This window comes from Pezoporus flaviventris, unplaced genomic scaffold (assembly GCF_033815535.1).
Source record: "Pezoporus flaviventris isolate CSIRO_AGI_PZ_B2104156 unplaced genomic scaffold, CSIRO_AGI_Pfla_v1 ptg000164l, whole genome shotgun sequence".
Lineage (NCBI taxonomy): Eukaryota > Metazoa > Chordata > Aves > Psittaciformes > Psittacidae > Pezoporus > Pezoporus flaviventris.
Genome location: NW_026892712.1, coordinates 1174177 through 1194892, shown reverse-complemented (window position 1 = coordinate 1194892; position 20716 = coordinate 1174177). Strand labels below are relative to the sequence as shown.

The following is a 20716-nucleotide window of genomic DNA, read 5'->3' as shown; positions in this document are numbered from 1 at the left end:
GGGAAATAGGTTGATCAGTTTTGAAAGTATGTTAATAATATTTGGCCTGCAGCAAACAAATTCCACAAGATGCAACAGGGATGTAACTGTCCCCATGACTGCCATGTCATATGCTGCACTGAGCTCAGACCATCAGTTATGAAAACAGTAACTATGAGGAAGAGAGTTTTGGCAGAAAGAGCAAGCAATTAACAGGCTGAACTCAATTTAGAAGAGCAGCATTCCATATAGGTTGGGCAAAAGTGAGATCAAGAATTCAAGAGTATCTATGAATGCCTGACTAATGAGAAGAAACAGAAGTAGTTTAAATTGTCTTCCTCTAGTGAGAAGTAAGGTTGCAAGCTCTCCCACTGCCCAGAGCAACAGCAACATACTGCTATTTAATTGACAAATCATAGAATTAGAATAGTTAGGGTTGGAAAGGACCACCTAGTTCCAACCCTCCTGCCATGGGCAGGGACACCTCACACACTAAGCCATGTCACCCAAGGCTCGGTCCAACCCGGTCTTGAACACCGCAAGGGATGGAGCATTTACCACTTCTTTGGGCAACATGCTCCAATGCCCACCACCTTTATAGTAAAGAACTTCTTCCTTATATCTAACCTGAACTTCCCCTGTTTAAGTTTGAACCCATTACCCCTTGTCATACCAGCACAGTACCTGATGAAGATTCCCTCCCCAGCATTCTTATAAGCCCCCTTCAGATACTGGAAGGCTGCTATGAGGTCTCTATGCAGCCTTCTCTTCTCAAGGCTGAACAGCCCCAACTTTCTCAGCCTGTCTTCATACAGGATCCCCCAATCATCATTGTGGCCCTCTTCTGGACTTGGTCCAACAGTTCCATGTCCTTGTTATGTTGAGGACACTGGAACTGTATACAATACTCCGAGTGAGGTCTCACGAGAGCAGAGAGGCAGGATCATCTCCTTTGACCTCTTGGTCATGCTCTTTTTGATGCTGCCCAGGATACGGTTGGCTTTCTGGGCTGCGAGCACACACTGCCGGCTCATGTTAAGTTTCTCATCGACCAACACCCCCAAGTCCTTCTCCACAGGGCTGCTCTGAATCTCTTCTTTGCCCAACCTGCAGATGTGCCTGGGACTGCTCTGACCAACACCAAAGAATGAACACCAAGAATGCATAACAGGACACAGATGTAAGCAAATTATTTGAACAATCAAGTCAAGTCTGAATTTTACCACTGCCTAATCAAATTTCATCTAGAATACATTATTTGGACAGCTTAGTGCTGCTTCAAGATAACATGGCACTGTCTGTTCATCTCAGAAGAGCAGCAATATGGAGCACGTCAGAGTATGATTAAGATCATACTTCATGAAGACTTTCCATCTTGTGAGCACACAACCTGATCTCCATTGAGACTCCATTTGGAAAAATTCAGGCAAACTTAATTTTTTTTCTCCAGTCCTAGATGCTCAAAATGTGCAGGCACCTTCTTTGGGAGGCTGCTTTTACATCTTCATTACTTTCTTTGAACTATGAACCATACAGTGCATTAATACTAGTCTCAGAGTTCCCCAAGCTTATTGCCATTTTCCCTCCCCTTTGTCCTGCTCACTTTCCATATGCTGTCAACCTTGAGAGTCTATGTCATGGATATTTCAATTACCTTTTAATGGAGACATCCAGATCCTTTAGGCAGTCAACAATAGTGCTTCTATGCCGCTGTACTGCATTATGGTCTGTCTGCACAGTTTTCAACAATGATGTCAAAGCTACATATCTGAGATAACGATATACAGGAATGAATCCTTGACAGGAGGCATTTAATTCCTATGCACAGAACTCACAGCCCCAGAACTTAATCTTATTTTGAAACAGAACAGGGTTCTCGTACTCAGTAATGGATGGGAATCTTCCAGGGGACTGCCTGGCCTATCTTCAAAGGTGAGTTACCACACTGAACTCTAACCAGCCCAACAACATCCTGCTGCCCAGACAAGCACCCATCCCAACTCCTGGGCTCACGTCAGTTGTCCAGTCTTCACTAAGATTTTGAAAAAACAAGGCAATTAAAGATTAGATCTCTGAAGATTAAGCAACTCATGCTAGTTTGAGTGTAATTCCCAAGGCTGGAGTCTTCTACCTATACCAGGATTTGCAATCAGAATACTAAGAGATGGGATGCCACACACCCAGACTCATCAACTTAGAATGGCAGGTCCACAGTGAAGATTTGCAGAGAAAACCATGCACCAAGAGAGAAGAAAGCTAGACAGTCACACTATCCCCAACAACAGTACTTGCCAAAGAGATCTCCTGAAAAGCTCTACTGCAGCATAATCTTTATGTAATGGCTTCTCATACATTTGAAAGTAGGTGTTGGTAAAACATACTTCATACAACTTACCTAATATTTTTGTCATTGTTTAATAAGAAACGGCCCAGGATGTTAATGGCCAAAACCTACAGAAAGAGTTAAGGAAGGTCAGTGATCAATAAAGGCTCCTAGTCATCTCCATGATTTCAAGATTATCTTAAAAATAATGTGTCCAATTTACCACTACAGTTCTTAGCCAAAAGCATAACAAAGAACTTAAGAGGCTACCTAAACAGAGAAAAAGCTAAGACAAACACAGCACAGGCTCTCTGCTGCTCTCAAAAGAACATAGTCTGCAGGAAGTTTTGCTTTTGTATTTTTTAATTAACAACAAAAAGAAAAAAAGACAAAAACCTACCAAAAACCAATTATCACTTTCTGAACAGGCTACAGTCTTATCTAGAAGCAACTACAGAGCTATGTGTCCCAAGTTGAGCTGTAGCAATGATTTTTCTCTTTCTTAGTAGCTAGCGCAGTGCTGTGTTTTCAACTTCAGTCTGAGAACAATGCTGATAACACACCAATGTTTTTATTTGTTGCTAAGTAATGTTTACTCCAATCGAGGACATTTTCAGTCTCATGCTCTGCCAGCGAGGAGAGGCACAGAAAGGTGGGAGAAAGGAGAGACAGGACACCTGACCCAAATCAGCCAAAGGGGTATTCCATACCACATCATGTCATGCTCAGCATAGAAACTCCATTATATAAAGCGGAGGGAGTTACCTGGAAGGCCTAGATCGCTGCTCAGGTCAGGCTGGGTCAGCAGGAGGTAAGCAATTGTATTGTGCATCACTTGTGTTAATTGTTTTCTTTTCCTTTTCCCCTTTTAGTTTCATTTTCTTTCCCCTTGTTATTTCCCTTATCATTATTATTATTATTGGTGGTAGTAGTAGTTTTGTATTATACCTTAGTTACTGGACAGTTCTTATCTCAACCCGTAGGATTTACATTCTTTTGATTCTCCTCCCCATCCCTCTGGGAGCAGGGGAAGGAAGGGGGGGAGTGAGTGAGTGGTTGCATGGTTCTGAATTACCGGCTGGGCTTAAATCATGACAGTTCTTTTTTTGCACCCAACGTGGGGCACGTGAAGGGTTGAGATTACAACAGATCTGACCAGAGTGTGTCTAACAGTATGTGTGATAAGCATTCACTGTTTAATAGTCACTCATCACAATGCTGATTGAGTTGCTCTTGGAGTTGTTGCACTTGGTCTCAGAGTTTCAGCATGTTGTACATTACTTGAAAGTCAGTATGAACCAGGGAATTACAGATCAGTCAGTCTCACCTCTGTGCCTGGCAAAATATTGGAGCAGATTCTCCTGGAAGGCATGCAAAGGCACATGAAAAACAACAAGGTGCTTGGCGACAGCCAGCATGGCTTCACTAAGGGGAAATACTGCCTGACCAATTTGGTGGCCTTCTATGATGGGGCTACAGAACTGATGGACAGGGGTAGAGCAGTTGACATCATCTGTCTGGACTTGTGCAAAGCATTCGACACTGTCCCAAACGACATCCTTGCCTCTAAATAGGAGAGACATCAATTTGATAGGTGGACCACTCGGTGGATAAAGAACTGGGTGGATGGCCTCATGCAAAGAGTTGTGGTCAATGGCTCAATGTCCAGATGGAGACCAGTAACGAGTGGCGCCCCTCAGGGATCGGTGTTGGGACCAGTCTTGTTCAACATCTTTGTCAGTGACATGGACAGTGGGATTGAGTGCGCCCTCAGGAAGTCTGCCGTTGACACCAAGCTGTGTGGGTTGGTTGATACGCTGGAGGGAATGAGGATGATCAAGGGACTGGAGCACCTCCCATATGAAGACAGGCTGAGAAAATTGGAGCTGTTCAGCCTGGAGAAGAGAAGGCTGCATGGAGACCTCCTAGCAGCCTTCCAGTATCTGAAGGGGGCCTACAAGGATGCTGGGGAGGGACTCTTCATCGGGGGCTGTGCTGATATGACAAGGGGTTATGGGTTCAAACTTAAACAGGGGAAGTTCAGGTTAGATATAAGGACGAAGTTCTTTACTATAAAGGTGGTGGGCATTGGAACAGGTTGCCTGAAGACGTGGTAAATGCTCCATCCCTGGTGGTGTTCAAGGCCAGGTTGGACAGAGCCTTGGTTGGCATGGTTTAGTGTGAGGTGTCCCTGACCATGGCAGGGGCGTTGGAACTAGATGATCTTAAGGTCTTTTCCAACCCTAAGTATTCTATGATTTGCTGTTTTAGTGTTTATCAGCTTTGGGGCCTGGGCTAAGGCTTTTGTTTTGATGTACTTTATGATAACGACTTGTAATACAATAGACTCATTGATCATGAAACTGGGCTGGCATCCATTCTCAGCATGGTCATCACCTCTATACCTTGGGAGGCATATAATGGAATTTTTTAGCAATTACACATCTTTGTTTTCCTCCTTGGGGGGGTCAAAGTGCAGGCTTAAATTTTAAACTAACAATAGTGTGTGTGCCATTAACATAGTAGAACAGGCCAAACTGTTCCAACTTACTAACACCTAGAGAGAAAGGAATGTTTGCCTGATGGGGGAAGGAACATCATGGAACTGATAACAAGTAAGGAGACAATAAATAAGACCAAGGATGCCAGTTTTCAAGATAACAGAATGGTACCCAGCGTGGAATGAGACTGGAACAGGACAGAATCAAGGACATACCAGCTGCTAACTCTGCACTAGGACCTTGCGAGTGTATGCAAGCACTGAGGTCATTCGGTAAACACAGTGAGGAAGACTATTGGTGACCATCATAGACCCCCACTCAGCAAGAGAGCGCATGTGCCATTAGGATGCAAATATTAAAATTAGTTCCTGGAAATGCTCTGAATATGCATGAGTATGCTAAATATACAGCTGCTGCCAGCAACTAACGGGTAAACTCACCTCTGGAAAACAATTCACATGAGCGCCCAGCGCTACAATAAAGAATGCCTGCTTTCTAAAACTGCAAATTGAGTCTTAGAGAGTTTTTCCAACCAAATTTTACGGTAACAAACCTATGAAGGAGACGTTAACTCACACACTCCACTCCCTCACCAGGCTATTTACAGCAGCATTTGAGAATTCTAAAGGTTTATGGATGGCCTTTGAATACCCTTGAAACCTGCCTGCTGATTTTGACAGGAATCAGCATGTTGCCACAAACACTGCATGCATTCCACCCAGGGGATACCACCTTGAGAATGCCCTACTTCATCTGATTTCAAAAGCTAAGCAGGGTCAGCCTCAGGTCTTGCTTAGGGTTAAACAATGATAAAAGAGGACCACCAAGAGATATTCCCCAAGGCTTGACAGTCATGAGCGGCAGCGTATGTGGGACAGCATAGGCAAGTATCTAGGTCAGTGGGCCCCTCCAGTGCTTTGGAACTTCACCCCTGACCAAGTGCGAAAACCAGAAAAAACTAATAAAATACTTAAATGAGGTGTGCTGTCATCCTGGTAATACCAGAGAGGGACTAATCATGGCAACATACTGGGGTTTTGCCTATGCCTACAGAGCACCTCTGGAAAAAGATGCCTCTGGATCTGATGGCAAAGCAACAGAAAACACAGCTACTCAACCCCTAAGCACAGAAGCTACACCAACCCTGACAACAGACACTGCAGCCATTCCAACAACAGTGAAAGACACTGCAGATAAACCAAAGGACCAATCTGTGCCAATATCAGCTGCGCCTATAAGCAAGAGGAAAACAATAGCCCTAAAGAGCAACTCTAGCAGTGAAGAAAGATGAAGACCCAATGCACATACTACAGGGGACAGCATATGAACAATAATTATTAATACAGGAATCAGAGGAAGAAGAGGTGACTTAATGATCCCAGACCTCAACCAAGCTGTGGAATATACAAAAAAGTTTTTGGCCATCTTCCAGGTGAAAACATCATCACCTGGTTGCTCCGATGCTGGGACAATGCAGCCGACAGTCATGAACTAGAAGGTAGGGAAGCCAAGCAGCTGGGATCAGTTGCTAGGAAAGGGGGGATTGAGAAAGAGATTGCAAAAGAGAAACCAGTCCTCAGCCTTGACAGCTCTTGGCAGCTGTGAAGGAAAGGTTTCCCTATAATGACAATGTTATGTGTGGCTGAGCCAAGTAGACCACGAGAGACAGAGGCAACCAGTCCCTGAGGAAATCAGCCATTCAAAGATACGATCTATCATAGGCCGGAGGCCAGGAATGCATCCGTAGATCCAGATGAAGTTGAATGTACAAAACCCATGTGGCGGAAATTTAAAGAGTGCGCCATCATCATATACCAACTCATTGGCAACAATGGGAGGGAGGGAGGCAGCACCACCGACAGTGGATGAAGAGAGTGCCCTGCATTCAGCAGTAGCAGCTATTTTTCTCCTTCTTAGTAGCTGGTGCAGTGCTGTGATTTTGACTTTCGGCCTGGGAAAAATGATGATAACACCAGTGTTTTTAGTTGTTGCTAAGTAACGTTTACTCTGACCAAGGACTTTCTGAGTCTCATGCTCTGCCAGGGAGGAGAGGAGGCCAGGAAGAAGCAGAGACAGGACACCTGACCCAAACTAGACAAACAAGTATTCCATATCAGAGCACGTCATGCCCACTATATAAACTGGGGGCAGTTACCTGGAAGGGCTAGATCACTGCTCGGGTCAGGCTGGGCATCAGTTGGCAAGTGGTGAGCGGTTGCATTCTCTTCCCATGTTATTTCCCTTATCATCATTATTATTACTATTAGTGGCAGCAGAAGTGGTTTTGTATTATACCTTAGTTACTGGACTGTTCTTATCTCAACCCATGGGAGTTACATTCTTTGGATTCTCCTCCCCATCCCTCTGGGAGTGGGAGAGGAAGGGGGGGAGTGAGCAAGCAGCTGCATGGTTCTCAGTTGCCAGCTGGGCTTGAACCATGACAGAGAGTCATCAACTCCAAAATTTCAAAGATAATCTCACCCCTTCCACCATTTCAGCTGTGGAAAAACTGTCCCAGGAGGTCAAACAACTGAGAGACAATCTATCTGATCTATCTAGCTTCCCACATGCACAGACTTGTCATAGCTAGGGAAAGTGCCCTATTGCCCGAGAAGGAAGATATAAGATGTACACGCTAAAGGCCACCATACGGTTTTACCTGCGGGATCACAGAGAAAACATGAGAAAATAGGATGGAAAACCTACCTCAGTACTAAAGGAACAGATGCATGAATTGAAGAACAGTGGCCAAGTATGACCCTCCTAAGCTGTTGCTCCAGTCTTTGGTGAGCAGCTTCCCAGAAGGAGTGGAAGAGTTGATTTTATTCCAACTCCTATGAATAAGGAATTCTAATCCCTTTGTATAAGACTTAAGTAGAGAATCTTATGATCACTATTAGAGGAGCCCTGCCTCCAGTCAGGTGGAGGAGAAGGACAATCGGATTTACTGGACTGTGTGGATCAGATGGCCTGGCACATCAGTCCCACAGAAATATAAGGCTCTAGTAGATACCAGTGCACAGTGTACCCTGATGCCATTAAGCTATCAAGGGGTGGAACCCATTTATATTTCTGGAGTAACAGAAGGATCCCAAGAGCTGACTGTACTGGAGGCTGAAATCAGCCTAACTCAAAAGTAGTGGCAAAAGTACCCCACTGTGACTGGTCAGGAGGCTCCATGCATCCTTGGCATTGACTACATAAGGAGAGGGTACTTCAAAGACCCAAAAGGGTACCAATGGGCTTTTGGTATTGCTGTCTTGGAGACGGAGGAAACTGAGCAGCTGTCCACCTTGCCTGGTCTCTCAGAGGATCATTCTGTTGTGGGGTTGCTGAAGGTCAAAGAACAACAAGTGCCAATTGTGACCACAACAGTGCACTGATGGCAATGTCGCACAAACCGAGACTCCCCGATTCCCATCCATAAGCTGATTCACAGACTGGAGAGCCAAGGACTAAACAGCAGGACCAGTTCACCCTTTAATAGCCCCAAGTGGCCAGTGTGAAAGTCTAACAGAGAGAGTGGAGACTAACAGTAGACTATCATGGCCTGAATGAAGTCACACCGCAACTGAGCACTGCTGTACTGGACATGCTAGAACTTCAATATGAACTGGAGTCAAAGGCAGCCAAGTAGGATGCCACGACTGATATTGCCAATGCATTTTTCTCAATTCCTTTAGCAGCGGAGTGCAGGTCACAGTTATCTTTTACTTGGAGGGGCAACCAGTACACTTGGAACCGACTGCCCCAGGAGTGGAAACAGCCCTACGATCTGCCATGGACTGATCCAGACTGCACTGGAACAGGGGCAAGCTCCAGAACACTTGCAATACATTCATGACATTATCATGTGAGGTGATACAGTGGAAAACTTTTTTGAGAAAGGTAAGAAAATAATCCAAATCCTGCTGAAAACCAGTTTTGCCATAAAACGGAGTAAGGTCAAGGGACCTGCACAGAAGATTCAAATTTGGGGAATAAAATGGCAAGATGGATGTCACCAGATTCCCACAGATGGGATCAACAAGATAACAGCCATGTCTCCAACTAATAAGAAAAAAACACAAGCTTTCTTAGGTGTTGTGGGGTTCTGGAGAATGCACATCCCAAATTACAGTTTGATTGTAATCCCTCTCTATCGGGTGACCTGGAAGAAGAACGATTTTAAGAGGGGCCCTGAGTAACAACAAGCCTTTGAGCAAATTAAATGAGAGATAGTTCATGCAGTAGCCCTTGGACAAGTCCAGACAGGGACAGATATGAAAAATGTGTTCTACACCTCAGCCAGGGAGAATGGTCCTACCTGGAGCCTCTGGCACAAAGCTTCAGGGGAGACGCGAGGTCAACCCCTCTGCTTTTGAAGTCAGGGATACAGAGGACCAAAGACAGCTACACTTCCACTGAAAAAGAGATACTGACAGCCTATGAAGGGGTTCGAGCTGCTTCAGAAGTGATTGGCACTGAAGCACAGCTCCTCCTGGCACCCCAGTTGCCCGTGCTGGGCTGGTTGTTCAAAGGCAGGGTCCCGTCTACACATCATGAAACTGATGCCACAAAGAGTAAGTGGGCTGCACTAATTACACAATGAGCTTGAATAGGTAATCCTAATTGTCCAGGAATCCTAAACATCATCATGGACAGGCCAGAGGGCAAAGATTTTGGAATGTCACCAGACGAGGAGGTGATGTGTGCTGAATAGGCCCCACCATATAATAAACTGTCAGAAAGTGAAAAGCAATATGACTTGTTTACTGATGGGTTCTGCCGCATTGTGGGAAAGCATCAGAGATGGAAGGCAGCTGCATGGAGTCCCCGACAGCAAGTTGCAGAAACTGCTGAAGGAGAGGGTGAATCGAGTCACTTTGCAGAGGGGAAAGCCACCCAGCTGGTCTTGGACATTGCTTAATCAGAAAAGTGGCCAGTAGTTTACACTGATTCATGGATGGCAGCAAATGTCCTGTGTGGGTGGTTGCAGCAATGGAAGCAGAGCAACTGGCAACGCAGAGGTAAACCCATCTGGGCTGCTGCACTGTGGAAAGATATTGCTGCCAGGGTGCAGAACCTGATGGTGATGGTACGTCATGTAGATGCCCATGTGCCCAAGAGTCGGGCCACTGAAGAACACCAGAACAACCACCAAGTGGATAAAGCTGCTAAGATTGAAGTGGCTCAGATGGACTTAGATTGGCAACATAAAGGTGAATTATTTTTGGCCCGGTGGCCCCATGACACTTCAGGCCATCAGGGCAGAGATGCAACATACAGGTGGGCCCGTGATCGAGGGGTGGACTTAACAATGGACACTATTGCCCAGGTTATTCATGAGTGTGAAACATGTGCTGCAATTAAACAAGCCAAGCGGTTAAAGCCTCTTTGGTATGGAGGACGATGGTTGAAGTATAAATATGGGGAGGCCTGGCAGATTGACTATATCACACTGCCACCAACCCGCCAAGGCAAGCGCCATGTGCTTACCATGGTGGAAGCAACCACCGGGTGGCTGGAAACATACGCTGTGCCCCATGCCACTGCCCGGAACACTATCCTGGGCCTTGAGAAACAGATTTTGTGGCGACACGGCACCCCAGAGAGTATAGAGGCATACAATGGGACTCATTTCTTGAGCAACCTTATCGACACTTGGGCCAAAGAGCATGGCATTGAGTGGGTATATCACATCCCCTGCCATGCACCAGCTTCTGGGAAAATCAAATGGTACAACGGGCTGTTATAAAAACAGTCACTGAAAGCCATGTGTAGTGGGACTTGCCAACAGTGGGATACACATTTACCAAAGGCCACATTGTTGGTCAACACTAGGGGATCTGTCAACAGGGCTGGCCCAGCCCAGTCAGAACTTTCACATACTGTAGAGAGGGATAAAGTTCCTGTGGTGCACATAAAGAATTTGCTGGGGAAGACAGTCTGGGTTATTCCTGCTTCAGGTGAAGGCAAACCCACTTGTGGGACTGCTTTTGCTCAGGGACCTGTATATATTTGGTGGATAATATGGGAGGATGGGGAAGTCCAGTGTATACCTTCAAGGGGATTTAATCTTGGGGGTAAACAGCCAATGACCTCATTTATATGCTGTTGCCTGCTATATAACACTTCTATAGCCCATCAGCTAGATGCCCATCTCCACCACTCTGGCCTTTGAAAAGGAGAGATGTGCTGTCATGATCATGAGCGGAAAATAAAGTAATGGGAAAAGCCAGCAGCAGCAGAACTGTCCTCAGGTCACCATCGACTGACCCTGCCTTTCCTCCAATCATCACCCCAACAAAGAAGGAACTTTGATGAAACCAGATGAGCTCAGCAGTGACCAGATGAGCTCAGCAGTGTCATCAGCAGGCAACAATCCAACATTACACACCATCTCTCCTGCCCTCAAAGACTGCTACAAGAGATGGAGCCTAATATCATGGACTGGATGAATTCAGCGGTTTTATAGGTATTGGTCCATGGACTAAGGAATGATATCCGTCTCTTTGTGTGTGGGTGTATGTATATGTGTGTGTATATATATATATATATATATATATATACACCCACACGAGACAAAAAGTAATGGCATATTGAAAAATACGGGATCTGAGCATGATGCGAATGGTATGGAATAAGAGGTGGATATTGTCCTTTGGTTCAGGTGTAGCAGTCATTTTTCTCCGTCTTCATAGCTTTGTTTTTGGTTTGGTTTGTTTTCGGCTTTAGTCCGAGAACAGTGCTGAATAACACATCAATATTTTCAGTTGTTGCTAAGTAATGTTTACCCCAATCAAGGACTTTTTCAGTCTCATGCTCTGTCAATCATTTACATTCTTTCGATTGTCCTCCCTGTCCCTCTGGGAGTGGGGAGAGGGGAAGAAGAGGAGGGAGTGAGCGAGCGGCTGCATGGTTCTGAGTTAAAGGCTGGGCTTAAACCACAACACTATGTTTGGCAAAACAACTTTGTTTCATGTCCTCTACACAGATTATTCTAATGTAAGCCTGAGGGGTGGGTGGGGGGTGGGGTGGTGGATGTGCATAGTAAAGTCAACTTACTCGGAGCCCACTTTCAGATTTTATGTCCATAATCGTCAGCACAGTTTCATAGAGAATGGCATTTCCCACGTTTTTACTTGTTTCTGTATTGGTGGCAACCTGGAGAAAATAAACAGTATCAGTAACTCCAATGAATCCAAAGCAGATCCCCTTTGTGCTGTTCCGCAGATCATGTGGTGAAATTAACCAACCCCTAACAACAAGCTTCACACCTATGAACATGTGTATCTTACAGCAAAATTCCACCCAACACAACAAGCCATTGTATCCTCGCCAGTTGTCCTGGGTTCAGCAGTAGCAGTCATGTTTTTTCCTTTGTGTTAACTGGTGCAGTGCTGTGTTTTGACTTCTAGTTTGAGAACAGTGTTGGTGAAGCCGATGTTGTCGGTTGTTGCTAAGTGATGTTTACCCTGACCAAGGACTCTGTGAGGCTCATGCTCTGCCAGGGAGGAGGGGAAGCTGTGAGGAAGCAGAGACGGGGCGCCTGATCCGGGCTAGCCGGGGAGGTATTCCATACCACAGCACGTCATGCCCGGGGTGGGGGGTAACTGGGAGTTACCCGGAAGGACAGGAGCTTCCGGGTGGAACTCGTTTTCTTGGCCGGTGGTATCGTATTCTCTTCCCTTGTTATTTTCCCTTATCATTGTTTTAGCTGATAGTAGCGGTGGTGATTTGTTGCTGGACTGTTCTTGTCTCAACCCGTAGGAGTTGCACTCTCTCGATCCTCCTCCCTGTTCCTCCGGGAGCGGGGAAGGGGAGAGCCCCGGTGCAGGGGGGGGGGGAGACGGACACGGACCTTGATTGTTGTCAGCTCGGCACCACTCACTGGGAGTGAGTGAACAAGTTACCTGACTGGGTTTAAACCACGACAGTTCTTTTTGGCGCCCAACGTGGGGCACGAGGGGTTGAGATAAGAACAGATCTGACTGGATTGATAGTCACTCGTCACAATGCTGATTTATTGGCTCTCAAGGTTTTTCCTCTTGATCTCACAGTTTCAGTATACCATATCTTACGTCCATCCGGTATTGGCTGTATTAGTGTTTTTCAAGTGTGGGGCTTGGGCTAAGGTTTTTGTCCCATTGTACTTTATGGTAATGACTTGTAATACAATAGAATCATTGATCATGAAACTGATCTGGCTTATGTTCCCAGTGTGGTCACCACCTTTATACTTTGGGAGGTATATGATGGAGGTGCTTAGCAATTACACATCTTTTTTCTCCTTCTCAGGTGCTCAACCTGTGAAGGAGACATCCTTTTACCCTCCTAGTCGTCCCCCCAGACCATTTACATTTGAGAGTTTTGAATTTTTTGAATGGCCTTTTAATGCTGTTGAGACTTGTTTGCTGATGGTGATGGGAATCACCATGCTAACACGCATACAGAGTGTGTTTTGCCCACTACTGATTTCAAGAGTTAAGCAGATTCAGGTTTGGGTCTTGTCTGGGGTCAAACGACGATGTAGGAGGACCGAGAGATTTTCCCAGAGGCTGGACAGCCATGAGTGGCAGGGTGTGTGGGATAGTATGGGCAAGTATCTAGGTCAGTGGGCCCCTCCAGTATTTTGGAATTTCACTACCGAACAACTGCAAAATCCAGAAGAATTAGTAAAACACTTAAATGAGGTGTGTGGTCATTCTGGCCATACCAGAGATGGACAAATCACGGCAACGTGCTGGGGCTTGGCCTATGCTTACAGGGCCTTGTTCAACACTATACAGCACCTTCAAAAGGAAAAGAATGTTGGCGGATTTGAGGGCAAAGTGACAGTCGCTACTCAAACTTTGGCTGCAATGAACTGCGCAGCTACCCCAGTGGCAAGTACAGCAGCTGCTCAAACTTCAACTGCAACAGACAGCGCGGTTACCCCAGCTCCAAGCACGGTAGCTACACCACCCCCAGCAACAAGTACAGTCGCTACTCAAACCACAGTGATAATCACTGCAGCCAAACCAGAGGACCAATTCGTACCAATATCAGTTGCCCCTGTACGCAAGAGAACAAGCAAAAAGGAGGCAAAAAGGGTGAAGCGAGATGAAGAACCAATGAATTCACCACCCGGTCCAGAATCTGATCAGGAGTCATCATCACATGACGAAGAAGAAGAAGAAGAGGTAACTTCTCGACCTCGGACCTCAACCGAGCTGCGGAATATGCGAAAAGATTTTACCCGTCAACCAGGGGAGCACATCATCACCTGGTTACTCCGATGCTGGGACAATGGGGCCGATGGTCACGAACTAGAAGGTACAGAAGCCAAGCAGGTGGGATCACTTGCTAGAGAAGGGGGAATTGACAAAGCAATTGCAAGAGAGAAAAAGTCCCTCAGCCTTTGGAGGAGGCTCTTGGCAGCTGTGAAAGAAAGGTTTCCGTACAAGGACGATGTTACGAGTCGTTTGGCCAAGTGGACTACTATAGACAAAGGCATCCAGTCTCTGAGGGAATCGGCCATCGTAGAGATGATCTATCACATCAAGCCGAATAACGGGGATACACCTATAGATCCAGATGAAGTTGAATGTACACGACCCATGTGGCGAAAACTTACACGGAATGCACCGTCATCATATGCCCATTCATTGGCAACAGTGACCTGGAATGACATAGTACCACTAACAGTGGATGAAATGGTTCATAAACTCCAAGAGTTCGAAGACAATCTCACTCCTTCCATCATCTCAGCTGTGAAAAAACTGTCCCAGGACCTCGACAAATTGAGGGACGATGTATCTGATTTATCCAGCTCCTCACGTGTACCAACACACGTCTCAGCTATTAACAAAAGACGTCCTATTGTTTGAGAGAGGAGATACAGAAGGTATACGCCACGGGGTACCCTATGGTTTTACCTGCTGGATCACGGAGAAGACATGACAAAGTGGGATGGAAAACCTACTTCAGCTTTGGAGGAACGGGTGAGTGAACTGAAGAGGGGAGCAAGGGCCAAGACTGATCGTCCCATGAGAGCTACGGCTTCAGTCTCTGGTGAGCAGTTTCCCAGATGGAGTGGAAGAGCTGATTTTACTCCAGCTCCTGTGAAGAATAATCCCTTTCACCACGACTTAAGTGTCCAATGCTGTGACGACCATTAGAGGGGCCCTGCCTCCAGCCAGGTGGAGGTAGGGGACAATCGGATTTACAGGACTGTGTGGATCAGATGGCCTGGCACATCAGTCCCACAGAAGTATAAGGCTCTAGTAGATAGCGGTGCACAGTGTACCCTGATGCCATCAAGCTGTCAAGGGGTGGAACCCATCTGTATTTCTGGAGTAACAGGAGGATCCCAAGAGTTGACTGTGCTGGAGGCTGAAATCAGCCTGACTGGGAGGGAGTGGCAAAAGCACACTATTGTGACTGGTCCAGAGGCTCCATGCATCCTCGGCATAGACTACCTCAAGAGAGGGTACTTCAAAGACCCAAAAGGGTACCGGTGGGCTTTTGGTATTGCTGCTTTGGAGACTGAGGAAATTGAGCAGCTGTCCACCTTGCCTGGTCTCTCAGAAGATCCCTCTGCTGTGGGGTTGCTGAAAGTTGAAGAACAACAAGTGCCAATTGCGACCACAACAGTGCACCGGCGGCAATATCGCACCAACCGAGACTCCCTGATTCCCATCCATCAGCTGATCCGTAGACTGGAGAGTCAGGGGGTGATCAGCAGGACCCGTTCACCCTTCAATAGCCCCATATGGCCAGTGCGAAAGTCTAATGGAGAATGGAGACTAACAGTAGACTATCGTGGCCTGAATGAAGTCACACCACCATTGAGTGCTGCCGTACCGGACATGCTAGAACTTCAGTATGAACTAGAGTCAAAGGCAGCCAAGTGGTATGCCACGATTGATATTGCCAATGCATTTTTCTCCATTCCTTTGGCAGCCGAGTGCAGGCCACAGTTTGCTTTTACTTGGAGGGGTGTCCAGTTCACTTGGAACCGACTGCCCCAGGGGTGGAAACACAGCCCTACCATTTGCCATGGACTGATCCAGACTGCACTGGAACAGGGGCAAGCTCCAGAACACCTGCAATACATTGATGACATTATTGTGTGGGGCGATACAGCGGAAGAAGTCTTTGAGAAAGGGAGGAAAATAATCCAAATCCTGCTGAAAGCCGGTTTTGCCATAAAACGGAGTAAGGTCAAGGGACCTGCACAGGAGATTCAATTTTTGGGAATAAAATGGCAAGATGGACGTAGACAGATCCCCACAGATGTGATCAACAAGATAACAGCAATGTCTCCACCAACTAATAAGAAAGAAACGCAAGCTTTCTTGGGTGCAGTGGGGTACTGGAGAATGCACATCCCAAATTACAGTTCGATTGTAAGCCCTCTCTATCATGTGACCCGGAAGAAGAATGATTTTAAATGGGGCCCTGAGCAGCAACAAGCCTTTGAGCAAATTAAACGCGAGATAGTTCATGCAGTAGCCCTTGGACCAGTCCGGACTGGGCCAGATGTAAAAAATGTGCTGTACACTGCAGCTGGGGAGAACGGTCCTACCTGGAGCCTCTGGCAGAAAGCTCCAGGGGAGACTCGAGGTCGACCCCTCGGCTTTTGGAGTCGGGGATACAAAGGATCTGAGGCCAGCTATACCCCAACTGAGAAAGAGATACTGGCAGCCTATGAAGGGGTTCGAGCTGCTTCGGAAGTGATTGGCACTGAAGCACAGCTCCTCCTGGCACCCCGGCTGCCCGTGCTGGGCTGGATGTTCAAAGGCAGGGTCTCCTCTACACATCATGCAACTGATGCTACATGGAGTAAATGGGCTGCACTAATTACACAACGAACTCGAATAGGAAATCCCAGTCGTCCAGGCATTCTAGAAGTCATCATGGACTGGCCAGAGGGCAAAGATTTCGGAATGTCACCAGAGGAGGAGGTGGTGCGTGCTGAAGAGGCCCCACCATATAATAAACTGTCAGAAAGTGAAAAGCAGTATGCCTTGTTTACTGATGGCTCTTGCCGTATTGTGGGAAAGCATCGGAGATGGAAGGCAGCTGTATGGAGTCCTGGACGACAAGTTGCAGAAACTGCTGACGGAGAGGGTGAATCGAGTCAATTTGCCGAGGTGAAAGCCATCCAGCTGGCCCTGGACATTGCTGAACGAGAAAAGTGGCCAGTACTTTATCTCTATACTGACTCATGGATGGTGGCAAATGCCCTGTGGGGGTGGTTGAAGCAATGGAAGCAGAGCAACTGGCAACGCAGAGGTAAACCCATCTGGGCTGCTGCACTGTGGAAAGATATTGCTGCCCGGGTGCAGAACCTGGTGGTGAAGGTGCGTCATGTAGATGCCCATGTACCCAAGAGTCGGGCCACTGAGGAACACCAGAACAACCAACAAGTGGATAAAGCGGCTAAGATTGAAGTGGCTCAGATGGACTTAGATTGGCAACATAAAGGTGAATTATTTTTGGCCCGGTGGGCCCATGACACTTCAGGCCATCAGGGCAGAGATGCAACATATAGATGGGCCCGTGACCGAGGGGTGGACTTAACAATGGACACTATTGCCCAGGTTATTCATGAGTGTGAAACATGTGCTGCAATTAAACAAGCCAAGCGGTTAAAGCCTCTTTGGTATGGAGGACGATGGTTGAAGTATAAATATGGGGAGGCCTGGCAGATTGACTATATCACACTGCCACCAACCCGCCAAGGCAAGCGCCATGTGCTTACCATGGTGGAAGCAACCACCGGGTGGCTGGAAACATACGCTGTGCCCCATGCCACTGCCCGGAACACCATCCTGGGCCTTGAGAAACAGATTTTGTGGCGACACGGCACCCCAGAGAGAATTGAGTCAGACAATGGGACTCATTTCCGGAATATCCTTATAGATATTTGGGCCAAAGAGCATGGCATTGAGTGGGTATATCACATCCCCTACCACGCACCAGCCTCTGGGAAAATCGAACGGTACAATGGGCTGTTAAAAACTACACTGAGAGCGATGGGTGGGGGAACTTTCAAGCATTGGGATACACATTTACCAAAGGCCACCTGGTTGGTCAACACCAGAGGATCTGCCAACAGGGCTGGCCCAGCCCAGTCAGAACTTTTACATATTGTAGAGGGGGACAAAGTTCCCGTGGTGCATATGAAGAATTTGCTGGGGAAGACAGTCTGGGTTATTCCTGCTTCAGGTAAAGGCAAACCCACTCGTGGGATTGCTTTTGCTCAGGGACCTGGATATACTTGGTGGGTAATGCGGGAAGATGGGGAAGTCCGATGTATACCTCAAGGGGATTTGATTTTAGGGGAAAACAGCCAGTGAACTCAATTGTATGCTGTTGCCTGCTGTGTAATGCTTTTATAGCCCATCAACTAGATGTCTCCAGGTCACCAGCGACTGGCCCTGACTTCCCTCCAGCCATCATCCCAACAGAGAATGAACTTGGAACATCATGGACCGAATGGACTCGGCAGCATTATAGGGATTGGTCCATGCACTAAGAAAATGATTTTTTCCTCTTGGTCTGTATGTATATGGATGTATATATGTGGGAGAGCGATGGTGTATCGAAAATGTGGGAACTGAGCACGACGTGAATGGTATGGAATAAGGGGTGGATAATGTCCTGGGTTCAGCAGTAGCAGTCATGTTTTTTCCTTTGTGTTAACTGGTGCAGTGCTGTGTTTTGACTTCTAGCTTGAGAACAGTGTTGGTGAAGCCGATGTTGTCGGTTGTTGCTAAGTGATGTTTACCCTGACCAAGGACTTTGTGAGGCTCATGCTCTGCCAGGGAGGAAGGGAAGCTGTGAGGAAGCAGAGACGGGGCGCCTGACCCGGGCTAGCCGGGGAGGTATTCCATACCACAGCACGTCATGCCCGGGGTGGGGGGTAACTGGGAGTTACCCGGAAGGACAGGGGCTTCCGGGTGGAACTCGTTTTCTTGGCCGGTGGTATCGTATTCTCTTCCCTTGTTATTTTCCCTTATCATTGTTTTAGCTGATAGTAGCGGTGGTGATTTGTTGCTGGACTGTTCTTGTCTCAACCCGTAGGAGTTGCACTCTCTCGATCCTCCTCCCCGTTCCTCCGGGAGCGGGGAAGGGGAGAGCCCCGGTGCAGGGGGGGGGGGAGACGGACACGGACCTTGATTGTTGTCAGCTCGGCACCACTCACTGGGAGTGAGTGAACAAGTTACCTGACTGGGTTTAAACCACGACACCAGTGCTCCTCAATCTGAAGTACTAAGAAACCAAAAGAGAAAGTTTAAGCTGCTCATCGACCTTGCAGACCTCACCTGTGCAAGTATATCATTCATTGCTTCACTAGAATCATCATCATTTCGTCCTAAAATTCTTAGTAACCGCAGGATTCGTACCTGTTTGACAAAATAAAGCAAAACAATTTTCACTGGATAGCAGTGTTTTACCTGGGGGCCATGAAATGCCCAGGACACTTCCTGAGGAGTGGCAAATCAGCAAAATAAGCTGCTGATTTCCATTCCTAAGCAAAACGCTTATCCTTAATATGACCCTTACCAACAAGAACAGTCTTATGCTGTGCTTATTTCCTTCCCAGCAGCCAGAACTGCTGAGTACCCCCACTACCCACTTGGCACAGCCTTGCAAGACGAACATAGGTTGCTGCTTCCCCCCTTATCACAACTTCACATAATATAAGGCACTACAACTGCTGATTAAAGCAGGTGTCTTTCACTAAGGTAGATGAAGAGCATCTGTACAATCAGCTCTAACAAAGACACAAAAATATTAAAATCAACACAGCTGCCCTGAGTTACCCACCTCATCGTACCTAAGCCTCAAAACACAGTGCTAGAATTAAAGCTATCGGTTTGTATCAGTTCTTACCTGCAAAAAGGGGTCACTGATCCCAGACACATCATGCTCTGGTGAATATCCAGACATTATAAGGTTCTTCAGAATACGAACTAATTGAGGAACAAGCTGTTAAGCAGAGAGTTGTCCTATTAGGGTGCTGTTTCTTCCCTCACCCCAGCTTTTAAGTACAGGTCCAAGAACAAATCTTATATTTGAAATCAAGTGAGTCTAGGGATTTCTCCACAAAGTTCAACCTGTACACCTAGAGCTGATGTTACATAAATGCCTACAGCTTAGCTAGGGCACAAGAAACAGTTAAGCTGGGTCCTGAGCACCATGTTGTATCTTTAAAGTACTAAATCTGCCAGAGCTTGGCAGTTGAGACCAACTGGGGATCAACTGGGACTATAAAAATGGTATAATTCCAGAACTTTGCCTGGGGGCTCTACATTAGCTCCTGATTAATTCTTAGCATGCATCTCCATGGAAGCATCAGGCATAGTCAAGTGTTTTGATCTTTTCAAGTACTGTTATGATTAAATTACTAATAATTACTTTATTTGACACTCCATCCAACTTAGCTTCTAGAAAGAAAAGCTTTGTGAACTGCTTGCTCTCAGAGTTTCCAAAAAGGGCAGAGAATGGATTTCCCTCCAGCCTTCCCCCAGGGCTCTATTGTTAGACCCCCCCAAGTAGTTCCAGGGTCTATTCTCCCTTCTCTTCATCACAAACTTCTTGGCAAGAGCAGCAACACTAAAGTGACCAAATTCTTTGCTTCACTGCTGTTAGATGGGTTCTGCATAGCAACAGAGAAACTGATGGAAGCACTGCTATTGTGCCAGATTTGGGAGCACAAAATTGTATCAACTTACACTGTTCATAAAGTTTCTTTCCAACTGTGTGTTCTCTACAAAACCCTTTCCAATGATTTACCTTTAAGACTTCACCAACTTTCCCATCCTTGAGATGGGCTGCTTCTGCATTCTTGTATGCCTACAAGTCAGGAATTACATTCAGTCTAAATTGTTACCAGATCAGAGATTGCTTATAGTAAAGTGCCACTTCTGACAACATC

The 20716-nt window shown here is 46.6% G+C and overlaps 1 protein-coding gene across 4 annotated transcripts in view; it reads right to left on the bottom strand.

Annotated features, from left to right (window-relative positions):
• Positions 1-20716, bottom strand: part of LOC133283326 (AP-1 complex subunit gamma-1-like) — a 101713-nt gene that overhangs the window by 31580 nt on the left and 49417 nt on the right. For 2 of the 4 annotated variants that reach the window (XM_061480013.1, XM_061480015.1), the window contains exons 7-11: positions 19672-19767; positions 19101-19181; positions 11851-11949; positions 2375-2430; positions 1634-1747 (exon numbers count right to left, since the gene is read on the bottom strand). In XM_061480013.1, coding sequence (XP_061335997.1) covers positions 1634-1747; positions 2375-2430; positions 11851-11949; positions 19101-19181; positions 19672-19767 — 446 coding nt within the window. The remainder of the gene's footprint in view (positions 1-1633; positions 1748-2374; positions 2431-11850; positions 11950-19100; positions 19182-19671; positions 19768-20716) is intronic. The other 2 variants (XM_061480016.1, XM_061480017.1) reach the window with 2 other exon arrangements.